The 23,216-nt window shown below is 49.2% G+C and overlaps 1 protein-coding gene across 5 annotated transcripts in view; it reads left to right on the top strand.

The window, feature by feature from the left end:
• Positions 1-23,216, top strand: part of THAP4 (THAP domain containing 4) — a 44,029-nt gene that overhangs the window by 1,270 nt on the left and 19,543 nt on the right. For 2 of the 5 annotated variants that reach the window (XM_045867556.3, XM_054505907.2), the window contains exon 2: positions 1,444-2,591. In XM_045867556.3, the coding sequence (XP_045723512.2) occupies positions 1,444-2,591 (1,148 nt within the window). Of the gene's footprint in view, positions 1-1,443; positions 2,592-3,131; positions 4,975-5,039; positions 5,215-14,048; positions 15,760-23,216 lie in introns of those variants that run through there. The other 3 variants (XR_010410381.1, XM_064587418.1, XM_045867557.3) reach the window with 3 other exon arrangements.

Genomic DNA, 23,216 nt, shown 5'->3' with positions numbered 1-23,216 from the left:
CGAGGCCGGCTCTGCAGCCGGAGGCTCGCCCTGCGACTCGCGGACGGGGCCCTGTTCGCCGCTTCTTGCTTGGACGCGGAGGCAGGGACAGGGCTCTGCCTTCTCGCTGGCCTGGCTCCCTTCCTGAGGGCTTCTGGAATTCAGCCTGATTCAGCGAGTCCTCTTCTGCCGGCTGGCTCCCTGGAAAGCCTCCTCGCAGATACTTCTGTTTTAGGGTACAGGGAGTTAGGTTTTAGAGACTCCAGTGGTATTTGCTACTGGTAGTTTTACTGGAAGTTCGCAGTGGTTTGTTCTCTTAAACTGTTACAATCTGTCAAAAGAACTGGCAATACATTGTGTTAGAAGCCAGCCACCATGCTTCCTTGAGAGTTTCCTTCAGAGCCTGTGTCCAGAAAGTTTTGATACTGCTTTCAAAAACCGGGCAAAGCACTGCAGAGAAGGCTGCCCTTGGCCTTCACAATGGTCTTTGCTGGTATGGGGCAAAGGATGTGGGAATTGGGGACTTCGGGAAATGGGTTCACAAAGCATTGAGGAAGTGTAGAAGGTCGTGTTGCACAGAACTTCCTGGGGAGTTAGTATCCGTCTTGGTCCTGGTTCTGGTCCACAGTGGCCACAGGTGGGTTAGATGACCTCAGGTGGAGGAGATAGCCCTCCAGAATAACCACCCCGCCCCTGGGTAGAGTTCCCTCCCAGTTTTCTAAATAGAGATCTTGTTTAAAAGAGAAGAAATAATTACTAAGTATCTTATTCAGTATATTCCGGGAGCTGGTTGCTTTTTAAAAAGCAGTTTTGCAAAAAAAAAAAAAAAAAAAAAAAAAAAAAAAAAAAAAAAAAAAAAAAAGCAGTTTTGCTCCTGGCAGTGGGACTGTTGAGTCTGACCTCGTCTTAGAGTCTGTCTCGCATCCTCAGCTGCTTGAGTCACAGCTCAGGCTGGGCTCAGGCACCGTCTGGGATGCTCTTCTGGCTTTTTGCTCCCCTCTCTGCTGGCCAGCGCCAGACCTGGCTTCTGAGCAGGGAGGGGAGCCAACCACCCCTGTTTTAGCACCCAGCCTGCATCCGAGGCACACCAGGAGGGTTGTTCAGCTGTGTGATTCTAGCAACTATTTCCAAGGCTTCCTGAAGCCTTTCCTGTTGTTGGATGCCATCCTGTGCAATCTCTCCTACAGGGCATTTACCACAGCCTGGGAGGAGTTACCTTCATTCTCTATTTGCCCTACCAGTTGTAAGCGCCTTAAGGGTAGGCAATGAGCCCATTATCTTTCTATCTCGTGATTACTTCCACATGGAAGGTGTTCCTTAAATTTTTACTAAAATTTTAAATGGGTAGAGTCAATACAGGATTGGGTATTTGCAGAAACACTTGTTTTGCCTTATTATAGTTGATAAATTTGGGAGGAGACACGTAGTTACTTCTTTCTAATTCTGTTGTCATTTTTCCTGCAGGTTCCCCCTAAAAGACTCAAAACGTCTGATCCAGTGGTTAAAAGCTGTTCAGAGGGATAACTGGACCCCCACTAAGTATTCTTTCCTCTGTAGTGAACATTTCACCAAAGACAGCTTCTCCAAAAGGCTGGAGGATCAGCATCGTCTGCTCAAGCCCACGGCGGTGCCCTCCATCTTCCACCTGCCCGAGAAGAAGAGGGGCACTGGAGGTCATGGCCGCACGAGGAGAAAGGTCACCAGAAAGGCCTCGGGGGGCCTGAGGGGACACGCGAGCGGGGCGGACGGGAAAGGAGCTACAGGTTCATCATCGTCCTTGGGTGAAAACCTGATGGCCAAGCCAGGGTCCCGGAAGGTGAAGCAGGCTGCACTGCAGAATGAAACTGCGCCCAGGGCCTCCCAAGAAGCCACCAGTCCGGAGCGCACGTTGCAGGCCCCGGAAGGAACTGCAGGCGATGGTCTGGCCACGGCTGCGGCGAGCAGCCAGGGAGCAGCTGTGGATGCTGGTGGTGAGAGCACCGCCCCCGACCACGGTGACCTGGTGGATAAGAGCGGCATTTCCATGGATGACTTTACCCCGCCAGGGTCTGGGGCTTGCAAGTTTATTGGCTCACTTCATTCTTACAGTTTCTCTTCCAAGCACACTCGAGAGAGGGCATCTGTCCCCCGAGAGCCTGTTGACCGAAAGAGGCTGAAGAGAGACGTGGAGCCCGGCTGCAGCGGGACCAGCCTGGGGCCCGACAAGGGCTTGGCCCAGAGCCCCCCAAGTTCATCACTCACAGCCACGCCTCAGAAGCCCTCCCAGAGCCCCTCTGCCCCTCCGGCAGACGTCACCCCGAAGCCCGCGGCCGAAGCCGTGCAGAGTGAGCGCAGCGACGCCAGCCCCATGTCCATCAACGAGGTCATCCTGTCAGCGTCGGGGGCCTGCAAACTCATCGATTCGCTGCACTCCTACTGCTTCTCCTCCCGACAGAACAAGAGTCAGGTGTGCTGCCTGCGGGAGCAGGTGGAAAAGAAGAACGGCGAGCTGAAGACCCTGCGGCAGAGGGTCAGCCGCTCCGACAGCCAGGTGCGCAAGCTGCAGGAGAAGCTGGACGAGCTGAGGAGAGTGAGCTTCCCCTACCTGAGCGGCCTGCTGCCCTTCAGCCGCGGTCAGTACCAGAGCCTCGCGCTCCCACACTGCCTGGTCGTTGGGACGGGTTTCGTGCTGCGTGGCTGACAGTCCCTGAGCGTCTGTGTGTGTCGAGAGCGCCCAGCTGTCTCGGGAGGAGGCTCTAAAAGTAGCTGTACTTTGTAGTGAGGGAGCCTCGCTTGGAAGCTTACTTCGCTCCGGGGCGCTCGAGGGGCATTTGTAGCTGTGAGAGTTTAGCCCAGGAGAAGGGAGGCATTTCACGTCCGCTGGGAGAGCCACGACTACTCACTGCGTGGTCTCCCACCGAAACGGGAGAGGCCGCTTCCGCTGCACGCCTCACACAAACCTCACTTCCAGCTGAGTTAACGGCTCGCTGCAGAATGAAGTAGGCACAGTAAACTATTAGAAAAATGGTAGGAGACTCTGAAAATCACGGGGAGTTTCTTTCCATTTGTGTTTTAGTGAATATCCTTGAGGTTATGCCATTTTGAACATTAATAATTTCTTTAAAATTTTAAGCATCTCTTTAAGTAGAATATATTCTTTTTTTTTTTTAAAGGTTTATTTAATTGTCAGAGTGAGAGAGCGAGCACAAGCAGGGGGAGCAGCAAGCAGAGGGTAGGCTCTCCACTGAGCAGGGAGCCTGACGTGGGGCTCGATCCCAGGGCTCTGGGATCATGACCTGAGCCGAAGGTAGACGGACGCCCAACCGACTGAGCCACCCAGGCGTCCCGAATATATTCGTTTTGTAAAACTTAAAGTACTACAGGAATATATGGGCTAAGAAGTGGTGAGAGTTCCCTTTTCTCACCTCCCACCTTTTAGTCCTTGTTAAAACTTCTTGTGTAATCTTTTAGATTATTTTCTATGCTTTTATGTACATGTCTTTGTACCTGTACTGATGGGTTGGATATATATTTTATATGTTTATTGGCTCTGTTTATGCTTTTCGTCTTACTAGTGCTTGTAAAAATTGCTTTCAAGTTATTCTTTGCATTTTGAGTATAGTATTTTTTACCTGCTGTGTATCGTGGAAGATGTTTTCCTGCTTATTGTTCATTTAATCTGGATCAATATTTGTCTTTCTGGACATAATGAACACTTCGTGGGGAGGCTCTCAGTGTGACAGGCTGTTTAGGACCTCCTGGACCCCAGGGCAACAACCATCAGCACAACCAAAAACAAAAGCAGAAAAACAGACCCACCCTGTGCATTTCCAAATGCACACTGGGGGAAGAACAGCTCCAGTTGAGGACCACCGATGTACTGGTCTGCTATCATTTTAAAGCGGTTTTTGTAGTTTCTCGTAGCTGGTACTACTTTGGTACCTTTTTCTGTTCTCGGTCAGACTTCCCCAAGTCTGTCACAATTACAGGTCTTTTCAAACTAAGCCTTCGCTCCATCGAGCAAGGCTGCTTTGCTGTTTCCACTTCATTAATCCTCACTTCTTTCTACTTTTCTTCGGTTTTATTTTGTTGTTCTGGCTCCTGGAAGGAAGCGCTTAGCTTCTGCATGTGTAGTTTATATTTCCTGATACGTACTCTTGAAGGTGTTTCGCTTCTTCCATCCCGTTGGTCCCCCCGAGGATTTATCTCGTGCTCCTCTCATTGCTGTTCATTTCTGAATAGTTAGTTCAGTCTTTATTCCCTCTTTAACTGATTTAGAAGGGCTTGGAAGTTTTTCAAGTGGATGGGTTGAGGCAGGGGAGCTAATTTTTTGATTTTTTTTTTGACAGGTTCAAATATGCTATTAAGTTTTTTTTTTAAGTTCCAACGTAATTAACGTGCAGTGTTGTATTAGTTTCAGGTGTACAATCGTAGACAGGACTCTGCTCATCAAGAGAAGTGTGCTCTAATCCCCTTCACTTGTTTCACCCGTGTGTTTTTTCCCCCTCTCTTTTTTGTGATGATTTTTAAACTTTATTGTTTCAAGGTCCAGTGATTTGGTCACATAAAGATAGCTACTTTGGGGGCTCTTTTTTGGGATTTCATTGTGGTTTAGATTGGCTTGTTTTTGTGACTGTTTCATTGTGGTTTGAGAAGAATGTATCAGCCCCAGTAGTTGGTTACATTGTTCTCTGTCTCACTGAGCCTGAGTCTGGCTTGTGAGTCAACAGATCTGCGCCCTGACTTCCTGAATCCCTCGATCCCTGCGAGAGAGCGCAGAGGTGCCCGGTTCTGCTGGATGTCTCCCCACCCTGTGTCAGATGCTCAGGTGTTCCTGACGGTTGTCAACATGGAGCACCCCTTCTTTGCCCCAGTTTAAGTGTTACTTCTCTATCTCCTTATTTTTCAAACTTTTTTATATCCCTTTATTTTTTTTAGCTACATTTTAACTCAATCTGTGGGTCTTCATTTTTTATAGAGCAATTGAATCCATTTACTTGTGATTATTAATAAGTTGGAATCTGTGCCTGTTTCATTTTTTAATTTGTTAGGTTTTCTCGTTTCTTTTTCTGCTCTTCTAGTGGATGTCTTTTGGCTTTTAACAATAATCATTGAAGCTCATCTCTGTGTAACACTTCAGAGCTGATCTGCTGCTGTGCTCCACGCTCCCGGCTCCTCCCCTCTGCTCCCCTGGCCAGGACTGTCTGTGATCTTGGTTCTCTATTCCCAGCTTTCCCATCACAGCCATAATTAGATGTAAGTACACATCTGATCAGTTACTTCACTCACCACCATTTTTTGTATTCAAATGTTTCTTCCTTTCAGGGAATATTTAATGATATTTTTGGAACTCCTAGCACAGTAAAATTTTGAGAGGCATTGAGTTTGAGACGCTCCTTAGGTGCTGATGCCCGAGAGCCAGCACCTATCCTCTTAAAGTTTCGTGTGTTTGTCTGCAGTGTCGGGATGAGGTCAGGGGCATTTAAAGCCATGGGACTGAACAGGGTTTCCTGGAGAAGCTATAGCTGGGGAAGGGGCTGGGGCCCAGCCTAGGAGCAAGCCGTGTTTGTGGAGGGCAGTGGAAGAGGGCCCAGGAGAGGAGAGTGAAAGAAGGGAGTGTGGGGTCATGTCGGTCTGGAGGGGAAATGAGGGTTGCTCAGCCGCGTTCAGCCACGTTGGATCAAGCTCTGATCAGAATGGAGAAAAGACGGCTGGACTCAGCCACATGGGGTCACTGGTGATCACGCTCTCCCTGGAGCAGTGGGAATGCTGCTGGGTCCAGAGGGTGAAGGTGGGGCTGGGGTGAGGCATTTGAAGAGGTTTAGCCATGGAGGAGTGGACAGTAACTGAAGGGGAACATGGCTCCAGGGGGGAGTTTTATTTGTGGAGATAAGCAAGCAGCTGTCTGTGCTGCTGGTGGGCGGGATGGAGAGGAGGAGTGCCGAGGGCCAGGAAGGAGTGTGCTGGGGCCCTGGGGGGGTGCCTGGCGAGGGGCTGGAGGTGTACCTGCACCTGTGCTCCCTGGAGGATGAGGCTGGTCGCTGGTGTGGAGTGGAGGGGAGGGTGCAAGGGGTGTTAGGGAGTGGCGGGGGAGGGAGGGCGGCTTCCCTGGCATGGTCTCCGAGGGCTGCCTGGAGCCCCTGATTCAAAATGTCTTCCATCTTAAGGGTTCCCAGTGGTATCGTGAATTTGTTAGTCAGTGAAGGAAACTTTAGGGATCTTATGTCAAAGGAGCTACCCATGTGTTTATTCAGTCCATTATCTTTAGCCCGTCCTTTATTTCTGGACAGATTCTGTACAACAGGGCAGCTGGGCCAGGGGCCTACAGGTTCCGGGTGCAGAGTTTTGCCCTCCAGAAAGCTGGTGCTGATTGGCCTTCTCACAGCGTGCTCACAGGGAGGAGTTCCACCCTCTTCCTGCCATGGTTTATTTACATGCTGCCTGACCACCCATGCTGGCCCACCTGTTAGCCCAGGGGTGCACTCCCTCAAGTTGGGAACCAACATGGATACATGGTTACTAACGAAGACCTTCGTGCATATTTCAGTGTACTGTCTTGCACTTGGATTTTGATAAATGGGTAACCTCAGTATCCTACCACTGCCCTAAAAATCCCTGTGCTCCATGTGGTCCCCTCCTCCCTTCCAAGCCCTGGCACCACTGGTCTTTTTAGTGTTTCTGTCATTTTGCCTTTTCCAGAATGTCCTGTAGGTGGATCTATAGAATATATTGGAATATATGGATCCTATGGAATAGATACACAGCTCTTTCAGATTGGCTTCTTTCACTTAAGCAATATGTATATATTTAAGGTTCCTGTCTGTCTTTTTGTGGCTTGATGGCTCATTGTTTTACCTTTTTTTTTTTTACACTTAGTTAAAATATACAGAACAAAAAAAAACCTTACCATTGTAACCATTTTTAGTTGTAGAGTTCAGTGGTATTAAATACATTCAGATGTTTGTGCAGCTATTACCACTTTCCATCCCCATAACTCTGGTTAGTCTGAAACTCGATACCTATTAAATGGTAACTCTCCTGTCTCCCTTCCCCTCAACCCTTGGCAGTCACCATTCTACTTTTTTTGCTGTGAGCTCGACGCCTCCGAGTGGCTTGTGTAAGAGGAATAATACTTGTATTTGTCCTTTTGTCACTGGCTTATTGCACTTAATATAATGTCCTTAAGTTGTAGTTTGTCACAGAACTTGCGTCCTCTTTAAGGCTGAATCAGCTTATTCCGTCATGTGAATGGACTACATCTTGCTCATCCATTCATGGGTTGTGTCCACATCTTCATCATCATGAGTAATGCTGCTGTGAACAAATCTCTCTCCGAGACCTTACTTTCAGTTGTTCTGAGTATATACCCAGAAGTGGAATTGTTGGATCATGTGGTAGTTCTGTGTTTAATTCCTTTGAGGACTCCTGTGCTGTTTTCCACACTGACTGCACCATCTTAACGTTCCCGACAGTCGCACATGGGCTCCATCTGCATCCTCAGCAACACTGGCTGTTTCCTGTTCGCTTGATCCCAGCCATCCCTGTGGGTTCTGATCAGCACTTCCCTAATGATCAGTGATGTTGAACATCTTTTCATGCGCTTATTGGCCATTTGTGTGTCTTTGGAGAAAAGTCTCGATTATCCGTTGAGTTGGGTTTGTCCTGTTCCCATTGCTGAGTTTTAGGACTTCTCTGTCTGCTATGGACATCAATCTCTGATCAGAAACAGGATGTGTAAATATTTCTCCCATTCTGTGGGGTACCCTTTTATTCTGTGGGTAGTGCCTTTTGATGTACAAATTTTTTAAATTTTCATGAAGTCAAATTTGTCTGTTTTTTCCTTGTATTACCTGTGCCCATAGTATATCTTATCCGCGAAATCATTGCCGAGTCAGTGGCCGTGAAGCTTTTGTGCTGTTTTCTTCTAAGAGTTGTAGTGTTTGAGGTCTTACAGTTAGGTTCTTGATCTATTTTGAATAAATTTTTAAAGGTGTTACATAAGGATCCAACTTTATTCCTTTGCAGGTGGATATCCAGTTTTCCCAGCACCGTATGTTTGAAAACATTGTCCTTTCTCCATTGAATGAATGGTCATGGCTCCCTTGTCAAAAACCAGTTGACCGTATACATACAAGGGTTTATTTCTGGGCTCTCGATAATCTGTTCCATTGTTTTATATCTGTCTTTATGCCAACACCACACTGTTTTTATTACCGTAGCTTTGTAGTGAGTTGTAAAATCTGGAAGTGTGAGTCATCTAATTTTGTTCTTCAGGATCATTTTGGCTATTCTGGGGCTCTTGAGATTCCACATGAATTTTTATTTATTTATTTATTTACTTATTTATTTATTTATTTATTTATAAAGATTTTTACTTATTTATTTGACAGAGACACAGCGAGAGAGGGAACACAAGCACGGGGAGCGGGAGAGGGGAAAGGCCTCCCGCTGAGCAGGGAGCCCAACGTGGGGCTCGATCCCAGGACCCTGGGATCATGACCCGAGCCGAAGGCAGACGCTCAGCGACTGAGCCACCCAGGCGCCCCTCCACGTGAATTTTAAAATGGGTTTTTCTATTTCTACAAGCAACATTATTGGGGTTTTGATAGGGATTGCATTAAATCTGTAAATTGCTTTGGGTATTGTCAACACTTTAACAATATTAAGCCTTGATAAACATAGGATTTGTTCCCATTTATTTATGTTTCTCCGGATGTCCAGTTGTTCCAGCACCGTTTGTCGAGAAGACTATCTTTTCTCCACCGAGTTGCCTTTGCCCCTTTGTTAAAAATCAGGTGCAGGAATTAGTGTGGATCTATTTCTGGACTCTCTGCGTGTGGTGTTGATCTGTGTAGCTACTGTTCCATCAGCACCATGCTGTAGTGATTATTGTAGCTTGTAGCTTTTACTAAGTTTTGAAATATAGGGGATTGTGAGTTTTCCAACTTTATTCTTTTCCGTGAATGTTGTGTTGGCTGTTCTGGGTCTTTTGCCTCTCCATATAAACTTTAGAATCAGCTGGTTGATTTCCAGGAAATGGCTTGTTGGGATTTTGACATTGCGATTGTGTTGAATCTATAGATCAACTTGGGAAGAATTGACATCTTAACAGTATTGAATCTTTGGTGCATCAACATGGAATATCTATCCATTTATTTAGATCTTTTATTTTCTTCAGAGTTTCATACTCCAGTTGTTTCTTGCTGGTGTATAAGAGAACAATTGACTTTCGTTTGTTAACCTTGTATTCTGCAACCTTGCTGTCATTGCTAATCAATTCCAGGTTTTTTATCAATTCTCTGGGATTTTCTACATGGATAGTCATGTCATCTGCAAACAAAGATGGTTTTATTTTTTCTGTCCCAACTTGTATACCTTTTATTTCCTTTTTTATTACATCAAGTAGGATTTCCAGCTCATTGTTGACTATGAATGGTGCGGATCTTAGTAGGAGAGCTTTTGAGTTTCTCACTATTGAGTATGATGTTAGCTGTAAGGTTTTATCAGTGATGTTCTTTATTAAGTTAGGAAGTTTCCCTTTATTCCTAGTTTATCAAGAGTTTTTATCAGGTATGGGTATTGGATTTTGTTAAACACTCTGTCTGCATCTATTGAGGTCATTATGTGGTGTTTTTTCTTCTAGCCTTTTGGTGTGGTGAGTTACATTAATTAATTAATTACATTAATGGATTGTGGAGTGCTGAACCAGCCTTGCATACCTGGAATAAACCCACAGCCCTGGTGTATAATTCACTTTCTTACATTTTTGGATTCAATTTGCTAAATGCTTGTTAAGGATTTTTGCATCTATGTTCATGAGAGATATTTGTCTGTAGTTTCCTTTCTTGTTATATCTTTGTCTGGTTTTGGTGTTAGGGTACGACACATCTCATAGAATGAGTTAGGAAATATTCTCTCTGCTTCTATCTTCTACGAGAAATTATAGAGAATTGGTATAACTTCTTCCTTAATTCTTTTTTTTTTTTTAATATTTTATTTGTTTATTTGACAGAGAGAGACACAGTGAGAGAGGGAACACAAGCAGGGGGAGTGGGAGAGGGAAAAGCAGGTTTCCCACTGAGCAGGGAGCCCAATGTGGGGCCTGATCCCAGGACCCTGGGATCATGACCTGAGCCGAAGGCAGACGCTTGACCGACTGAGCCACCCAGGCACCCTGACTTCTTCCTTAATTCTTTGGTATAGTTCGTTGATAAACCCATCTAGGCCTGGTACTTTTTGTTTTGGAAGGTTATTCAATTTCTTTGAGGGATATAGACCTCTTCAGATTATTAGTTCTGTGTGACTTTTGGTAATATATGTCTTTCAGGGAATTGGTCCATTTCACCTAACCCCCTGACTGACCTTCTAATGTCCACAGGATTTGTAGTGATGGCCCTCTTTTATTTATAATATTGGTATTTTACGTTCTGTCTTTCTGTTTCTCTGTTCTTACTTAACTGGACTAGATGTTTATCAATGTTACTGATCTTTTAAAAAACCTTTGATGTTGACTTTTTTGTTTATTGTGTTTATTTTCAATTTCATTGGTTTCTGGTCTAATTTTCTTTTTTCTTCTGTTTGCTTTCGACTTAATTGCTCTTCTTTTCCTACTTTCCTAAAGTGGAAACTTAGATTATTGATTTTTAGGGGCGCCTGGGTGGCTCAGTTGTTGAGCGTCTGCCTTCGGCTCAGGTCATGATCCCCGAGTCCTGGGATTGAGCCTCGCATTGGGCTCCCTTCCCAGCGGGAAGCCTGCTTTTCCCTCTCCCACTCCTCCCTGCTTGTGTTCCCTCTCTCGCTGTGTCTCTCTCTGTCAAATAAATAAATAAATAAAAATTAAAAAAAAATAGATTATTGATTTGAGATATTTTTTCTAATATACTCATTCAGTGCTGTAAATTTTCCTCTAAACATCGCTTTTACTGCACCCTACAAAATTTGATAAGGTGTATTTTTCATTATGTTCAAATAATTTTTTATTTCTCTTGACCCACTTGTTACTTAGAAGTGTCTCATATAATCTACAAATATTTGGGGATTTTTCAACTACCTTGCTGTTACTGACTTCCAATTTAATTCCATTGTGGTCTCAAAGCGTACTTTGTTTGATTTCTAGTCTGTTAAATTTGTGAAGATATGTTTTATGGTTTTGGTGAATGTTCCATGTGAGCTTCAGAAGAATGTGTGTTCTGCTGTTGGATGAAGTAGTTGTTAGTTTGGGTTCTTCAGAGAAACAGAACCAGTAGGATGTGTCTATATACACAGAGAATAGGAGATTTTCTTATAGGAATTGGCCCCCATGGTTATGAATGGCAGGATGGGGTACCAGAAAAGCTGGGGGCATCATTTAGTCCCTGTCCAAAGGCCTGAGAATTGTCAGGGGGGTGAGGGAATGGGGTGTGAGTCCCAGTCTGAGTCTGACTGAGTCTGAAGACAGGAGCACTGATGTCCCAGGACTGATAGACACCCGGCTGAACCAGAGAGCAAATTTCCCCTTCCTCTGCCTTTTTGTACTATGCAGTCCTTCAGTGCCCACCCACATAGGGGAGGGCCCTCTGCTTTATTCTGTTCACCAATTCACATGCTTCCGGAAACTCCCTCACAGACTTGCCCAGGAGTAATGTCTTACCAGCTCTCTGCACATCTCTTAGCCCCCTCAAGTGGACATACGAAGTTACCTATCACGGTAACTCGTAGACATCAGTTACGTCCAGGTGACTGATGATGCAGTTGAGTTCAGCCAAGTCCTTCTGATTTTCTGCTGCTGGATCTGTCCGTTCCTGACAGAGGAGTGTTGAAGTCTCCAACCGTACGGTGGATTTGTGTGTTTCCATTACAGTTCTATCAATCTTGGTCTCACATACGTGGACATCAAGGATTCTCCTGTCTTCTTGGAGTATTGACATATTTGTTATATAATGCTCCTCTTTAGCACTGATCATTTTTCTTGTCCTAATGTCTGCTTGTCTGAACTTAATATAGTCTTGCAGCTCTCTCTTGATAGCATGGTAAGTCTTGCTCTGTCCCTCTACCTTTGATCTGCGTCTTTATATTTGAAGTGGGTTTCTATAGATGACAGATACTGGGGTCTTTTTCTTCGGTCTACTCTGACAGTCTCCATCATTTAATTGGTGTACTCGGACCATTCACATTTAAAGTAGTTATTGCTACAGTTGTACTAATATCTCTCGTGTCTGTAGCTGCTTCCTGTTGGCTTCTTGTGTGTCGTTCTCTCCTTTTCCGCCTTCTCTGGTTCTGATTGCGCGTTGTGTGTGATTTCCCCTTCCCTAGCAGATGGATTTTACTTCTTGCGGGAACTCTGTTTGTGGTGCCCTGGAGTCTTCACATTCGCAGGTCCTCTGCGTCCACTAGCGGAGAGTCCTGCTTCCCCAGTAGCGCCAGCGCCTTGGAGTGGGACATCCCAGTTTCTCCCTGTCGTCCCTTATAAAATTGCGGTCATTTATTTCCTTTGTACATGTGCTGTAATCACACCATCATTAATCTGAACAAACATTTATCTGTTGGGTCAATTAAGAATAAGAGAGGGGCACCTGCCTGGCGCAGTTGGGTGGGCGTCTGACTCAGTTTCAGCTCAGGTCGTGATCTCAGGGTCGTGAGAACAAGCCCCGCATCAGGCTCTGCTCAGCACAGAGTCTGCCTCAGACTCTCTGTTCCTCTGCCCCTACCCCCTCCCCGCGCCCCGGGCTCTCCTCTCTCTAATAAATAAATCTTTAAAAAAAAAAAAAAAGTAGTAGTAGTAGAAGAAAGAGAAAAGATTTTATTTTACCTTCACGTATTCCTTCTCCAGCGCTCTTCTCTGCCTGCAGATTCAGGTTTCTGACCTACATCCTCCTCCCTGAAGAACTTCTAATATTTCTTACAGGGCATGTAATTCCCTCTGGTTTTGTTTGAAAAAGTCTTTAGTTTTTCTTTACTTTTGAAGGGCTGTTTTTTTTTTAAGTTTTTATTTTAATTTTCATTTTTAATTTTAAGTTTCTTTTTAATTCCAGTCAGTTAGCATATGGTGTTGTATTTGAAGGACTGTATCACTGGATATAGAATTCTACTCTTGTTTGCTTACGAGTCGCCCACTGTGATTCTTACCCATTTTGTTCTGTGGGTAAGAATTGTTTCCTCTGGCTTCTTTCAAGACTCTCCATCTTTGGTTTTGGACAATTTGAATATGAAATGCCTAGATGTAGATTTTTTGGCATTTATTGTGCTTGGTGTCATCTGGGCTTCCTGGATCTGTGGTTTGCTGACATCTATTCTGAAAACTTCGCAGCTGTTACTTCACATGTCTTCTTCCTTTCTGTCGTGTCCACTATGCGTGGACAATTTTATGATTGCCCCCCAGTCCTCCAGTATTCTGTGCGTGCTGCTCTTGGCATCTCGGGGCGGGGAGGGGGGGTTCTACTGAACATCCTCAAGTTCACTGGCTCTGTCCTTGACCCCATGTGCCCCGGGCTTCACTTCTGTTGCTACGGCTCTCGTGTGCAACCTTTCCTTTGGGTTCTTCCTCAGCAGCCTCTCCTCCTACAGAGCGCCTCTGTCCATGCACAGGTGTGCTTTCTCCATGAGGACCCTTAGATGAATCAGTTCTTTTAAATTCCAAGTCTGAGGATTCCAGAACCACTGCCTCATCTGCATCAGGTTCTGATGTGGTCTCTTCGGATTGCGTTTTTTCCTCGCTTTTTAGCATGGCTCGTAATTTTTTTAAGAGGTGGACATGGTATAACAGGTAATAGAAGCTGAGCCGAACAGGCTTTTGGCTGGAGGTGTCGGGTCGGCCAGCCTGGCAGGTGGGTTGTATCTGAGCTGAACAGGCTTTTGGCTGGAGGTGTCGGGTTGGCCTGCCTGGCAGGTGGGTTGTATCTCATCTCTAGTGCAGTCCTGGTGGCTTCACATTCCTCTCCAGTCTTCACTGTTTGTCTCAGGACTCCCTCCCAGCAAGAGCACCTGGGGCTTTTTCTGCTCTGATCCCCTTACCTGCTGGAGCCTTGAGGAGTGGCATGGGGGGGGGGGACATTCTGCAGTGTCAGGGTTGGGGTTCAGCCTTGTGAGGCCTATGTTTCTGGGCTGTGACCTTCCCGACTCCTCCTGGAGTGAGAAGGGGAAGGTGGAGCGGCTTGTGGGGAAAGCCCTGCCCCCAGGTGAAGTAAAGCTCAGGTGAGATCATCTCCCCTGCCAAGCCTCCTTTCCTGTTGGAGAGTGCTCTGACCTTAGTTCAGAACTGTTCCTTCCCCTCCCACTGCAGAGACACGGGGTTCTTTTTCTTGGATTTTCACGGTGAGCACTTGTTGGGTTCCTGGAAGTCAGACCCATGGAAGCATGGGGCCTCCAGCAGACTGTCATGCTCATCTGCACTCAGCTCCAGCCTCCTGCCCAGTTGCCATCTGTGGTCCCTATCAGCTTGCGTCTGCTCCCGGTGAGCACGTCCTCCAAGTTCTAGGAGACCTGGGACCTCACTTCTCTGATGGGCCCAAGCAAAGTCACTGATTTTCAGTTTGTTCCATGTTTTCTTGTTGTAAGGACAGGAGTTAGGGCTTCTAAGGTCTTTATAGGTCAGAGTTGAACCTTGAAGCCCCCACCCCTGCTTTTAACGTGGTTATTGTTAAGATATAGGAAAGCTACAAATTTTAGTAACCAATCATTCTATCAAAATCACTTAATCTAGGGTCGCCTGGGTGGCTCAGTCGGCTGAGCGACTGCCTTCGGCTGAGGTCATGGTCCTGGAGTCCCGGGATCGAGTCCCGCATCGGGCTCCCTGCTCGGCAGGGAGTCTGCTTCTCCCTCTGACCCTCCTCCTCCTCATGCTCTCTGTCTCTCGTTCTCTCTCGCAAATAAATAAAAAATCTTAAAAAAAAAAATCACTTAATCTAATAGTTTTTCAGTGGAGACTTTTGAGTTAACTAGGTAATCAACCATAACTTTTGCAAATTAAAATTACTGGGTCTCCTTTTATGTCTTTTGTATTTTACAGAAACATGCTCTACTTCCTGTCATTTCTTTTTTTCCCTGCGTGCACACACACCTTCCCATCTCATGGGTAATCATTTTAGAAAAACAGCCTCCCCTGCTATGCCGTGCAAGTGGGGTACAGACTGGCCACCCATGGCAGGACAGTGTCTGCCCCATCTGGGACGGCCAGTGCAGCCTGGGCTCTCTCCCTGTTGTGTCAGAAACTGTCGTCACTAACACAAAGCAGTGTGAGGGTGGGAGGCGCCAGGAAGCAGTCTGTCCCAGTGAGTGTGTCTGCTCCCTTCCTGTTCTTGGGGCCCTCCCGCCTGCTGACACCTTTGCCCAGAGACAGAGCAGTGTCCGAGCCTCCACTCTTAAAGCCAAGATAAGTGGGCCACCAGCCCTCTAGGAGACAGAGAGATGGGGACGCATCAGGAGTTTCCAGAGTGACTCTTCCAGAAACAGCTTTTGCTGTGTGCCTGGCTCCGCCCGCTTCCCTGCGACACAGATCGGTTCCCTCCAGGGTCCCCGGTGGAAGCAGCAGAGGGCGAAAGCCCCCTCCTCACTCCCTGGCCTGTCCCACCGTCGTCCGAGTCGACTGGGTCTGCTCCCACATCCAAGGTTCAGTTCCCTCCAGGTCTCTGTGTCCCCACGGGTTTCTGAGGAACCATCTCCTAGGGTAGAACTACAGTTCCCAGAATGCCGTCTTCAGTTTGGTATTATTCACTTCCTGCCAAGCTGCTAACAGCCAGGTACAAACGTTTCCCGTCAATGGGCAGAAAACAACCTTGAAGAACCTTGACAGAGTCTGGAGTTCAGAAAACTTACCATCACTGATGGGTAAGCCTGCTTGCGCTCTTAGGCCAAAAAGTGAAAATTTAATTTTCTTGGAGAAAATTTAAATTCTTGTTTTTGCATTTTGGTTGAGATGTTAATAAAAGAAAAAAGAAATAAGAAAAAATTGCATATAAAGGCCTGTCTGGTTTACTTGAAGAGGTTAAAAGTGGCAAATAGGCTTAAATCCCTTAATTTTTTATGTTTTTTGTTTGACTTTTAAGTTCATTTTACTTTTATTTTTCTAGTGAAGTATCATTTACATGGAGTAAATACACAAATTCTAAGGATTTAGTTGGATGAATTTTGATATACACATGTAGACTCTTGTAACCTGACATTTGGGCCTCAGGGTTACCTTGTTGGTTCTCCCCTGCAACGCTTCATTGGAAACGAGAGACCGAGGCTGTGGTGGGCCGTGGGCGGTGGTGCGAGGGGGTGGGGGCTGCGGAGCCCGCCCTACCAAGCAACCTGGCTGTGCTGGCCACCGTGGGGCGGCAGACCTGGAAGGAGGCGTGGGACCCGCCTGCCCTATATTCAGGTAAGATTATGACAGCCAGCCAGGAGAGCTAACTTGGAAGTGTTTCTGGGAGCCGTCAGGAGTGCTGACGCAGAATCAGATGCGGCTTCACGGTATTGGGCATTCCGTGTGTGTGCTGGTCGGTGAAGCTTGGCCGGAGGGGGAGAGTCTCCTGACGTTGATTTCATAGCGTGCACCTTCAACTCCACGCAGGTGCTTGCTTTTTCTTTTCTTCATTTTTTTAAATTTTTTTTAAGATTATTTATTTGACAGAGACACAGAGAGGGAACACAAGCAGGGGGAGCAGGAGAGGGAGAAGCAGGCTTCCCGCAGAGCAGGGAGCCCGATATGGGGTTCGAGATCTCAGGACCCTGGGATCATGACCTGAGCTGAAGGCAGACGCTCAACCAACTGAGCCACCCAGGCACCCCGATGCTTGCTTTTTCTACTCAAAATGGTGCTTCTGATTTTTTGAGAGTCATTTTAGAATTTTTTAACGTGCCACCAGGTAAAAGGCTTCCCTTTCACCTCGTGCAGTGCTGTAGAGCGTTTGTCTGTAGAGGCTTTCCCTCAGGAGCTCTGTGGGCCTCAGAAACAGCCAGCGTCTGAAGTGAGTCGTGTTTCCACAAGGCCTGGCCAGCTTCACTTACAGAGGCCCCACGTAACCTGCGTGTGCCTTCCCACCGCGGCAGAGTCATGGAATGGGTTTAGACAGAACTGGTTAGAGGCAGAAGTCAGGCCCTCGGCCATCTCTCCCACTTGCTCTTCTGGAGACACCCTCCCACCCCGTGTTCAGGTGCCATGACCATGCTGCGCTCGCCCCTCTCGGGGTCCTGACCAATCCTGGGATGGCCTCTACCTTGGTCTCCCATACCCCTCCAGGCTGCCAGCCTGGGACACCAGCCACTGCTGGACTTGACTCCAGCTGACCCCCGCCTGGCCTCCTACCTCTGTCCTCATCCACTTCCCTGACCCCCATTCCTGTGTTCTGGTTCTGGCAACTCTGTTCTCCGGGCTTCCAGCCTCCGTTCCCACCTGGGCAGGCCGTCCCCGTCCACCTCACCCAGCTCCTCCCCTGCGGTCCTCCTGTCCCCGGCCTGAGCCCCCACGGCACAGCACCTGTACTCAGATCTGGCCTGGGGACACTGACACCCAGGAAAGAGCGAACAGGTCTGACCGGGGCTAGCGGACCGCCGCCGGCTATTGTGTCCCCAGGCCCTGCATCAGTGCCCCAAAGCTATGAAGTCTGCAGGCTGGGCTCTGTGTTTGTGTGCATTTGTTAGCCGGCTGGCTGGTCACGGTCTCCCGTTCCCTGTCCCTTCACAGGACCCTCCCTGGGGCACCGTTTCCTGTCTTCTCGCTCCTGCTGGTGTCATTTTCAGTTGTTTGTATGGGTATCTCTTGCCTACTAGCAGACGAGGGCCAAGGCAGAAAGCTCTGGGGTTCACCAAGGATCATCCTCAGGGCCTGGGCCCCTGGAGGGGTGTCCGGAGGACTGGGACTGCTGTGCTCTCACTCCCCACTGACCCACGCCTCACACGCAAACTGTTGTTGCTTTAATTCGAACACATCTTTAGAAATTGGGATATTTAACCCCCCAATCAGTAGTTCTGGATTTTCTTAAAGTAGAAGATCCGCAACAGAAGGCCCTCCCCCCGTGGGCAGCAGTTGGCTAGCACGGACCAGAGGCCCTGGGAGGCTAGGCTGCCTGTCACCTCACCATCCACGACCCCATGCTGCAGCCACATAGTAAACAGGTCCTGGGAAGGCATTTCGGGCTCTGATTTTTTGTTCGTTTTGCCTCTGAATGTTTTCATTGCGGTACAGTTTAAGTAAGTGAAACAGCCCTTAGGTGCTCCCCTGAGACTTCAGATGGGTGCAGAAACCTGTGTGACGCACCCCCATCCAGAATCCCCAGGTTCTCTTGTGCTCTCCCACCCCAGCCCCCACCCCACCACTGCTGTGCTTCTCACCGTCTTCTAGAATTTCATGCAGATGGAATCACAGAATACGTACGTGTTTGTGTCTGCCTTCTCTTTTGTGGCATAACATTTTTGAGGGAGATCTGATAGTGTTTTAATTTCTAGCCTTGCTGCATCGTGATCAATGTGGTGGGAACTCTTTCTACTTTTTGAAACTTAGCGGGTTTTCTCCAACCATTTATAAGGTCCATTTTCATGAATATTCCAGAGGAACTTGAAGGTGTGTTCCCTAGTTTTCAGGTGCAGAGTGCAGGGTCCCCCCACCAGAACTAGCTCCTCGTTGTAGGAGGTGTGGAGGTCAGTTGGACACAGTGCAGGCGGGACTCCCTTTCGTTGCTTTCCGTGAGCATCCATGTGTCTCCCGCAGGTCCTGGGCTGTGAATCTGTGCTGCATTTGGTGCATCAGTCTCTCCGACCGGGGTCTTCGTCCTGACTTGGCCGTTCTTTGTTCAATGCATTTTGGCTTGAAGTTCATTGTCCCTCATAGTGAGATCATGATGTTTGCTCTCCTGCTGCCTCCCTTTGCCTGGCTCTGAAATGCCTTTCCAAATCACTCTTAGCTCTGGTGCATCTCTCACTTATAGCAAGAGTTGAGGGTCTTAATTTGTGATCCATTCTGAAAAGCTTGTTCTTTTCATGTGTGATTTCAGGTGTGTTTGGCCTTCGTTCTGCCTCGCTTTTTATATTGTGCCTGTGGTATTTTGCTTTTATTTTATTGTCTTAAAGATTTTATTTACTTATTTGACAGACATAGCGAGAGAGGGAACACAAGCAGGGGGAGTGGGAGAGGGAGAAGCAGGCTCCCGGCTGAGCAAGGAGCCCGACATCGGGCTCGATCCCAGGACCCTGGGATCATGACCTGAGCCGAAGGCAGACGCTTAACCGACTGAGCCACCCAGGCGGCCCTAGAGCTTACTTAAAAAAAAAAAAAAAAGGTAAAGACAAACAGATGAAATTAACTTTATATTCTGTTTAACTGGGGGCACCTGGCTGGCTCTGACTCTTGATGTTGGTGTCGTGAGTTGGAGCCCCAAAGTTGGGTGTAGGAGTTACTAAAAAGTAAATAAATAAAAACTTTAAAAATAATAACAGGGGCGCCTGAGTGGCTCCATCGTTAAGCGTCTGTCTTCAGCTCAGGTCATGATCTCAGGGTCCTGGGATCAAGCCCCGTGTGGGGCTCCTTGCTCAGCAGGGAGTCGGCTTCTCCCTCTGCCTCTCCCCCACTTATGCTCTTTCTCTCAAATAAATATCTATATATTTTAGTTTATTTTACTTAACCCAGTACTGTCTGAAATATTATTATTTCAACATGTAACAATCAATACCTAAAAGTTAATAAGATGTGTGAAGTCCTCCTTTTTGCCTTGAGTTTTTGAAATCCAGTGTGTGTCTTAGCCTTAAAGCACATCTCGGTGGACCAGTGACGTCAGATGTCCACATGTGGCCGTGAGGTCATAGCCGGTGTCAGAGAAAACAGTGGTGCTCGCTCTCCTGTGCGTCTTGTGAGTGTGGCTCTGGCAGCTTCTGCTGGGCCCTGCTGTGGAGGAGCCCCCGGATTGCTCTCCTTCTCATGTAAATGGAACCCTCCAGTGTGTGGCCTTAGCTCTGGCTTCTCTCCTTGGTTCATCCACGTGGTAGCATGCGTCAGTGCTTCATTCCTTTTTTTTTTTTTTAAAGATTTTATTTATTTATTTGACAGAGAGAGACACAGAGAGCAGGATCACAAGCAGGGGGAGTGGGAGAGGGAGAAGCAGGCTTCCCGCAGAGCAGGGAGCCTGATGTGGGGCTCGATCCCAGGACCCTGGGATCATGACCCAAGATGAAGGCAGACGCTTAACAACTGAGCCACCCAGGCGCCCCTGCTTCATTCCTTTTTATGGCCAATGATCCACGTCTAGCAACTGTGGACAGAGACCCCGTGTGGATGTGTGTCGTCCTGTCACAGGGGACGCCCAGCAGCGGGACTGGCCAGGCGGGGCTTGGAGGGGTGCCCACTGTCCCCGCGCAGGCTACGCACTGCACGTGCCCCCAGCAGGAGGGTCTCTTGGCCTTCCTGACTTTTTCATTGCACTTTTCTCGCCCCTCTGTGGCGTGGGTCTGCCCTGAGTCCCACGCCATCCCAGGCCACTTCCAGCTTCCTTGTGGTGGAGCTTCGGTCTGTCTCTCCTGACTTCCTGCACCTCCTGCTTTCTTGCCATTTCTCTCCTTAGTTGTTTTTTTTTTAAATAAACATTACTATATCTATTTTTTTAGTTTGTTTTTTTTTTTTAAGATTTTATTTATTTGACAGCGAGCAAGCGTACAAGCAGAGGGAGGGGCAGAGGGAGGCAGACTTCCCACTGAGCAGGGAGCCCGATGCGGGGCTCGATCCCAGGACCCTGAGATCGTGACCTGAGCTGAAGGCAGACGCTTCACCAACTGAGCCACCCAGGTGCCCCAGGATTTATTTTAGAAAGAGAAACCGCTCGAGTGAGCACGGGTTGGGGGAGGGACAGAGGCAAAGGGAGAGAAGCAGGCTCCCCACTGAGCTGGGAGCCCAACATGCCCTGAACCCGGGACCCTGAGATCATGACCTGAGCTCACCCGACTCCGCCCCCCTTCCCTAGTTCTCCCGTCTCTCGCCAGGGTTCTTTCTCCCCGGAGGTGGTTGCTTCAGCCGGTGCTGAGCCGCGTGCTCGCAGCCTCACCAGGGCCCTGGCGGTGGCGGGTGGTGCGCTGTCCCTTGGCTCGCTCACTGCTCCTCCCGGGCGTTGGGTTCCAGGCAGGGCGTCCACTTTCAGGCCAACTGCCACCCTTCACACAGTCTGAAGGAGAAGCTGAGTGCACCTTGACGAGTGGCACATGACACCCTGTGTGTCAACACAGACGGGGTCCCAGGGCCCCTCGCCAGGCCATCCCCTCCGCCACGGCCCTCAGCATATTCGGAAGCTGTGACCTGTCTTCCTGGAAAGGCCAGGCTGCAGGGGGCGGGGGGGGGGGGGGTTCTCTGTTGTTGTTTTTTATTATTTTCTGGTAGAGATGATAATTCTGTTCCCTCAGAGACCCCCAGAGACTGAGGGAGGATGAGAGCAAGACCCAGCTCGCTCTCTGTCTGGGTCTTTCCCTGTCTCTCTGTCTGCCTGCCTCTCTCCCTCTCCGTCTCTCTGTCACTGTCCCTCTGCCTCTCTCCCCCTTACCCCCCAGTGGAGGCACTCCCCCTCCCTGGGTGGCCCTGAAGAGCAGATTTGATGAGGACAGGGCTCCTGCCCTCAGGGCCCCCCAATGGGGCCGGGTCTAAGAGGAGGGGCTGTGTGTGGACTTGCAGAGGCCGCCCCGCCCCGCGGGCTGAGGAGCTGCTGGGGAGGGGGTGTGGTGGCCCTGGAGGCTGGGGGGGCGCCATCTGGGCCGGGGCTCCGCTCATCCCCACCACTGCCTGCCTTTGAGGGGGTCCCAGGGGGAAGCGTTGGGTGGCAGGAACGGAAGCGCGTGGTCCTGCGGCTCTGACCCGGGAGAAGGGGCGCGGAGGGCTCCTTCCTGGAGGCGGCAGGCCGCTGCAGTTGCGTCCCTGGCTCCCTAGGCGGCAGGCTGGCCCGAGAGGGAAAGCGCGCTGCCCCACCCCGCCTGCGCCGCGTGTGGACACCAGGTGAGGGTTAGGCGGGCCGGGCCGGCGGCTCCACAGCACACGGGCGGGCTTTCCTCCGTGTCGCCCTGAGCGCGACAGGTGCACCAGACAGACGGCATCTCCGAGGCCACGGCTGGCTAAAAAACAGCGATTTCTATTTACTCTGCGAACCGCAGAATGAGGGCTGTCAGAGCCGAGCAAGTGGCTGTTTGAACGCCCAACCCGAACCACTGGCGCTCTTCCTCTCACCTCCTCTGTTGTTGAGGCCGTGAACCCTGGGGGTGCTGCCTGCTCTCCTGCCCCACGTCCCAGCCATCAGCCCACACTCTGCCTTCACACCAGACCACAAATCAGGCCCTTTCCACCGGTGACATTGAGCCCCAGCCGCCCTCCTCCCGTGCTCTGTGCCTCCCGCTCAGACCTCGCCAGGGCCCTTCTGGGGGCCTCCCCGGCCAGGCCAGCCTGCACCGCCCAGGACCCCCCAGTGCACAGCGTGTCTGCAGAGTGGCTGCGGGCCCCCTCCTGCCGCGGGCCCCCTCCTGCTGCGACCTCTGCACACCCCTCAGGGAGCCGTCCTCGGTCCTCACAGTTTAGACCTCAAAATGTCCCAACAGCCCCATGTCCCTTTCTGGCTTGTCACCTCAGACACATTACATTCAGCATCCTTTTCTTCTCGGTGCACTGCTGTCTTCACTCAGTGGGGCGCAGGGGTCCCGGGTGGGCAGGGGTCAGCGCCTGTCCCACTCGGCTGGTGGCAGCAGAGTCCTGCAATCCAGACCTTGGGTTCTGAAGCTTTTACTCCTTACCTGCACTCTAGATTGTGGTTAGCGTCCTGACTTGACTTTCTTTCGGGTCTGATTAGGAGAGTTGGATCGCATAAATCTCAACCGCAGCCTTCCTCCCTTCCCAGTTGTTCGCAGGCGATCAGAAGAGGCAGGACTAGAGGCGCCAGCCAGGTGGGGCAAGAACGGGTTTCGCCCACCCTCCCGGTCCCGGCTGCCTGTGTTGCCCCCTGCAGGCTCAGAAGGTGGAGGTGCGGCCCTCCGTTCACCCACAGCAGTGCTGCCAGCCTTTGGAGCAGGACCCTCCACCTCAGGTCCCGTTGTCCTTGGCCTCCAGACCCTCTTGTCTTTTCTGCATAGGAGCTGCAGAGGGTTGGCGGTGGCAAAGTGACCTTTGCTAATTGTTTGCCCTTTTTCTCCCCCTCTTGACAGGTGGCTAGTGGCATATTCTGGTCACGCGGGGTGTGTGAGGGCATGCTTCCACAGAGAGTGTGTGTGTCCACACAGAGCTCAGCAGGGCACGCTTACAAAGAGTCCAGTGGACACAGAGCCACTGACCACCTCTTCCTTCTGCCCGC

This window comes from Mirounga angustirostris, unplaced genomic scaffold (genome assembly GCF_029215605.1).
Source record: "Mirounga angustirostris isolate CCGP_5_RB_7025 unplaced genomic scaffold, mMirAng1.0.hap1 SCAF_3, whole genome shotgun sequence".
Lineage (NCBI taxonomy): Eukaryota > Metazoa > Chordata > Mammalia > Carnivora > Phocidae > Mirounga > Mirounga angustirostris.
The sequence above is the reverse complement of the archived record's forward strand: the minus strand, read 5'-3'. Positions and strand labels throughout refer to the sequence as shown.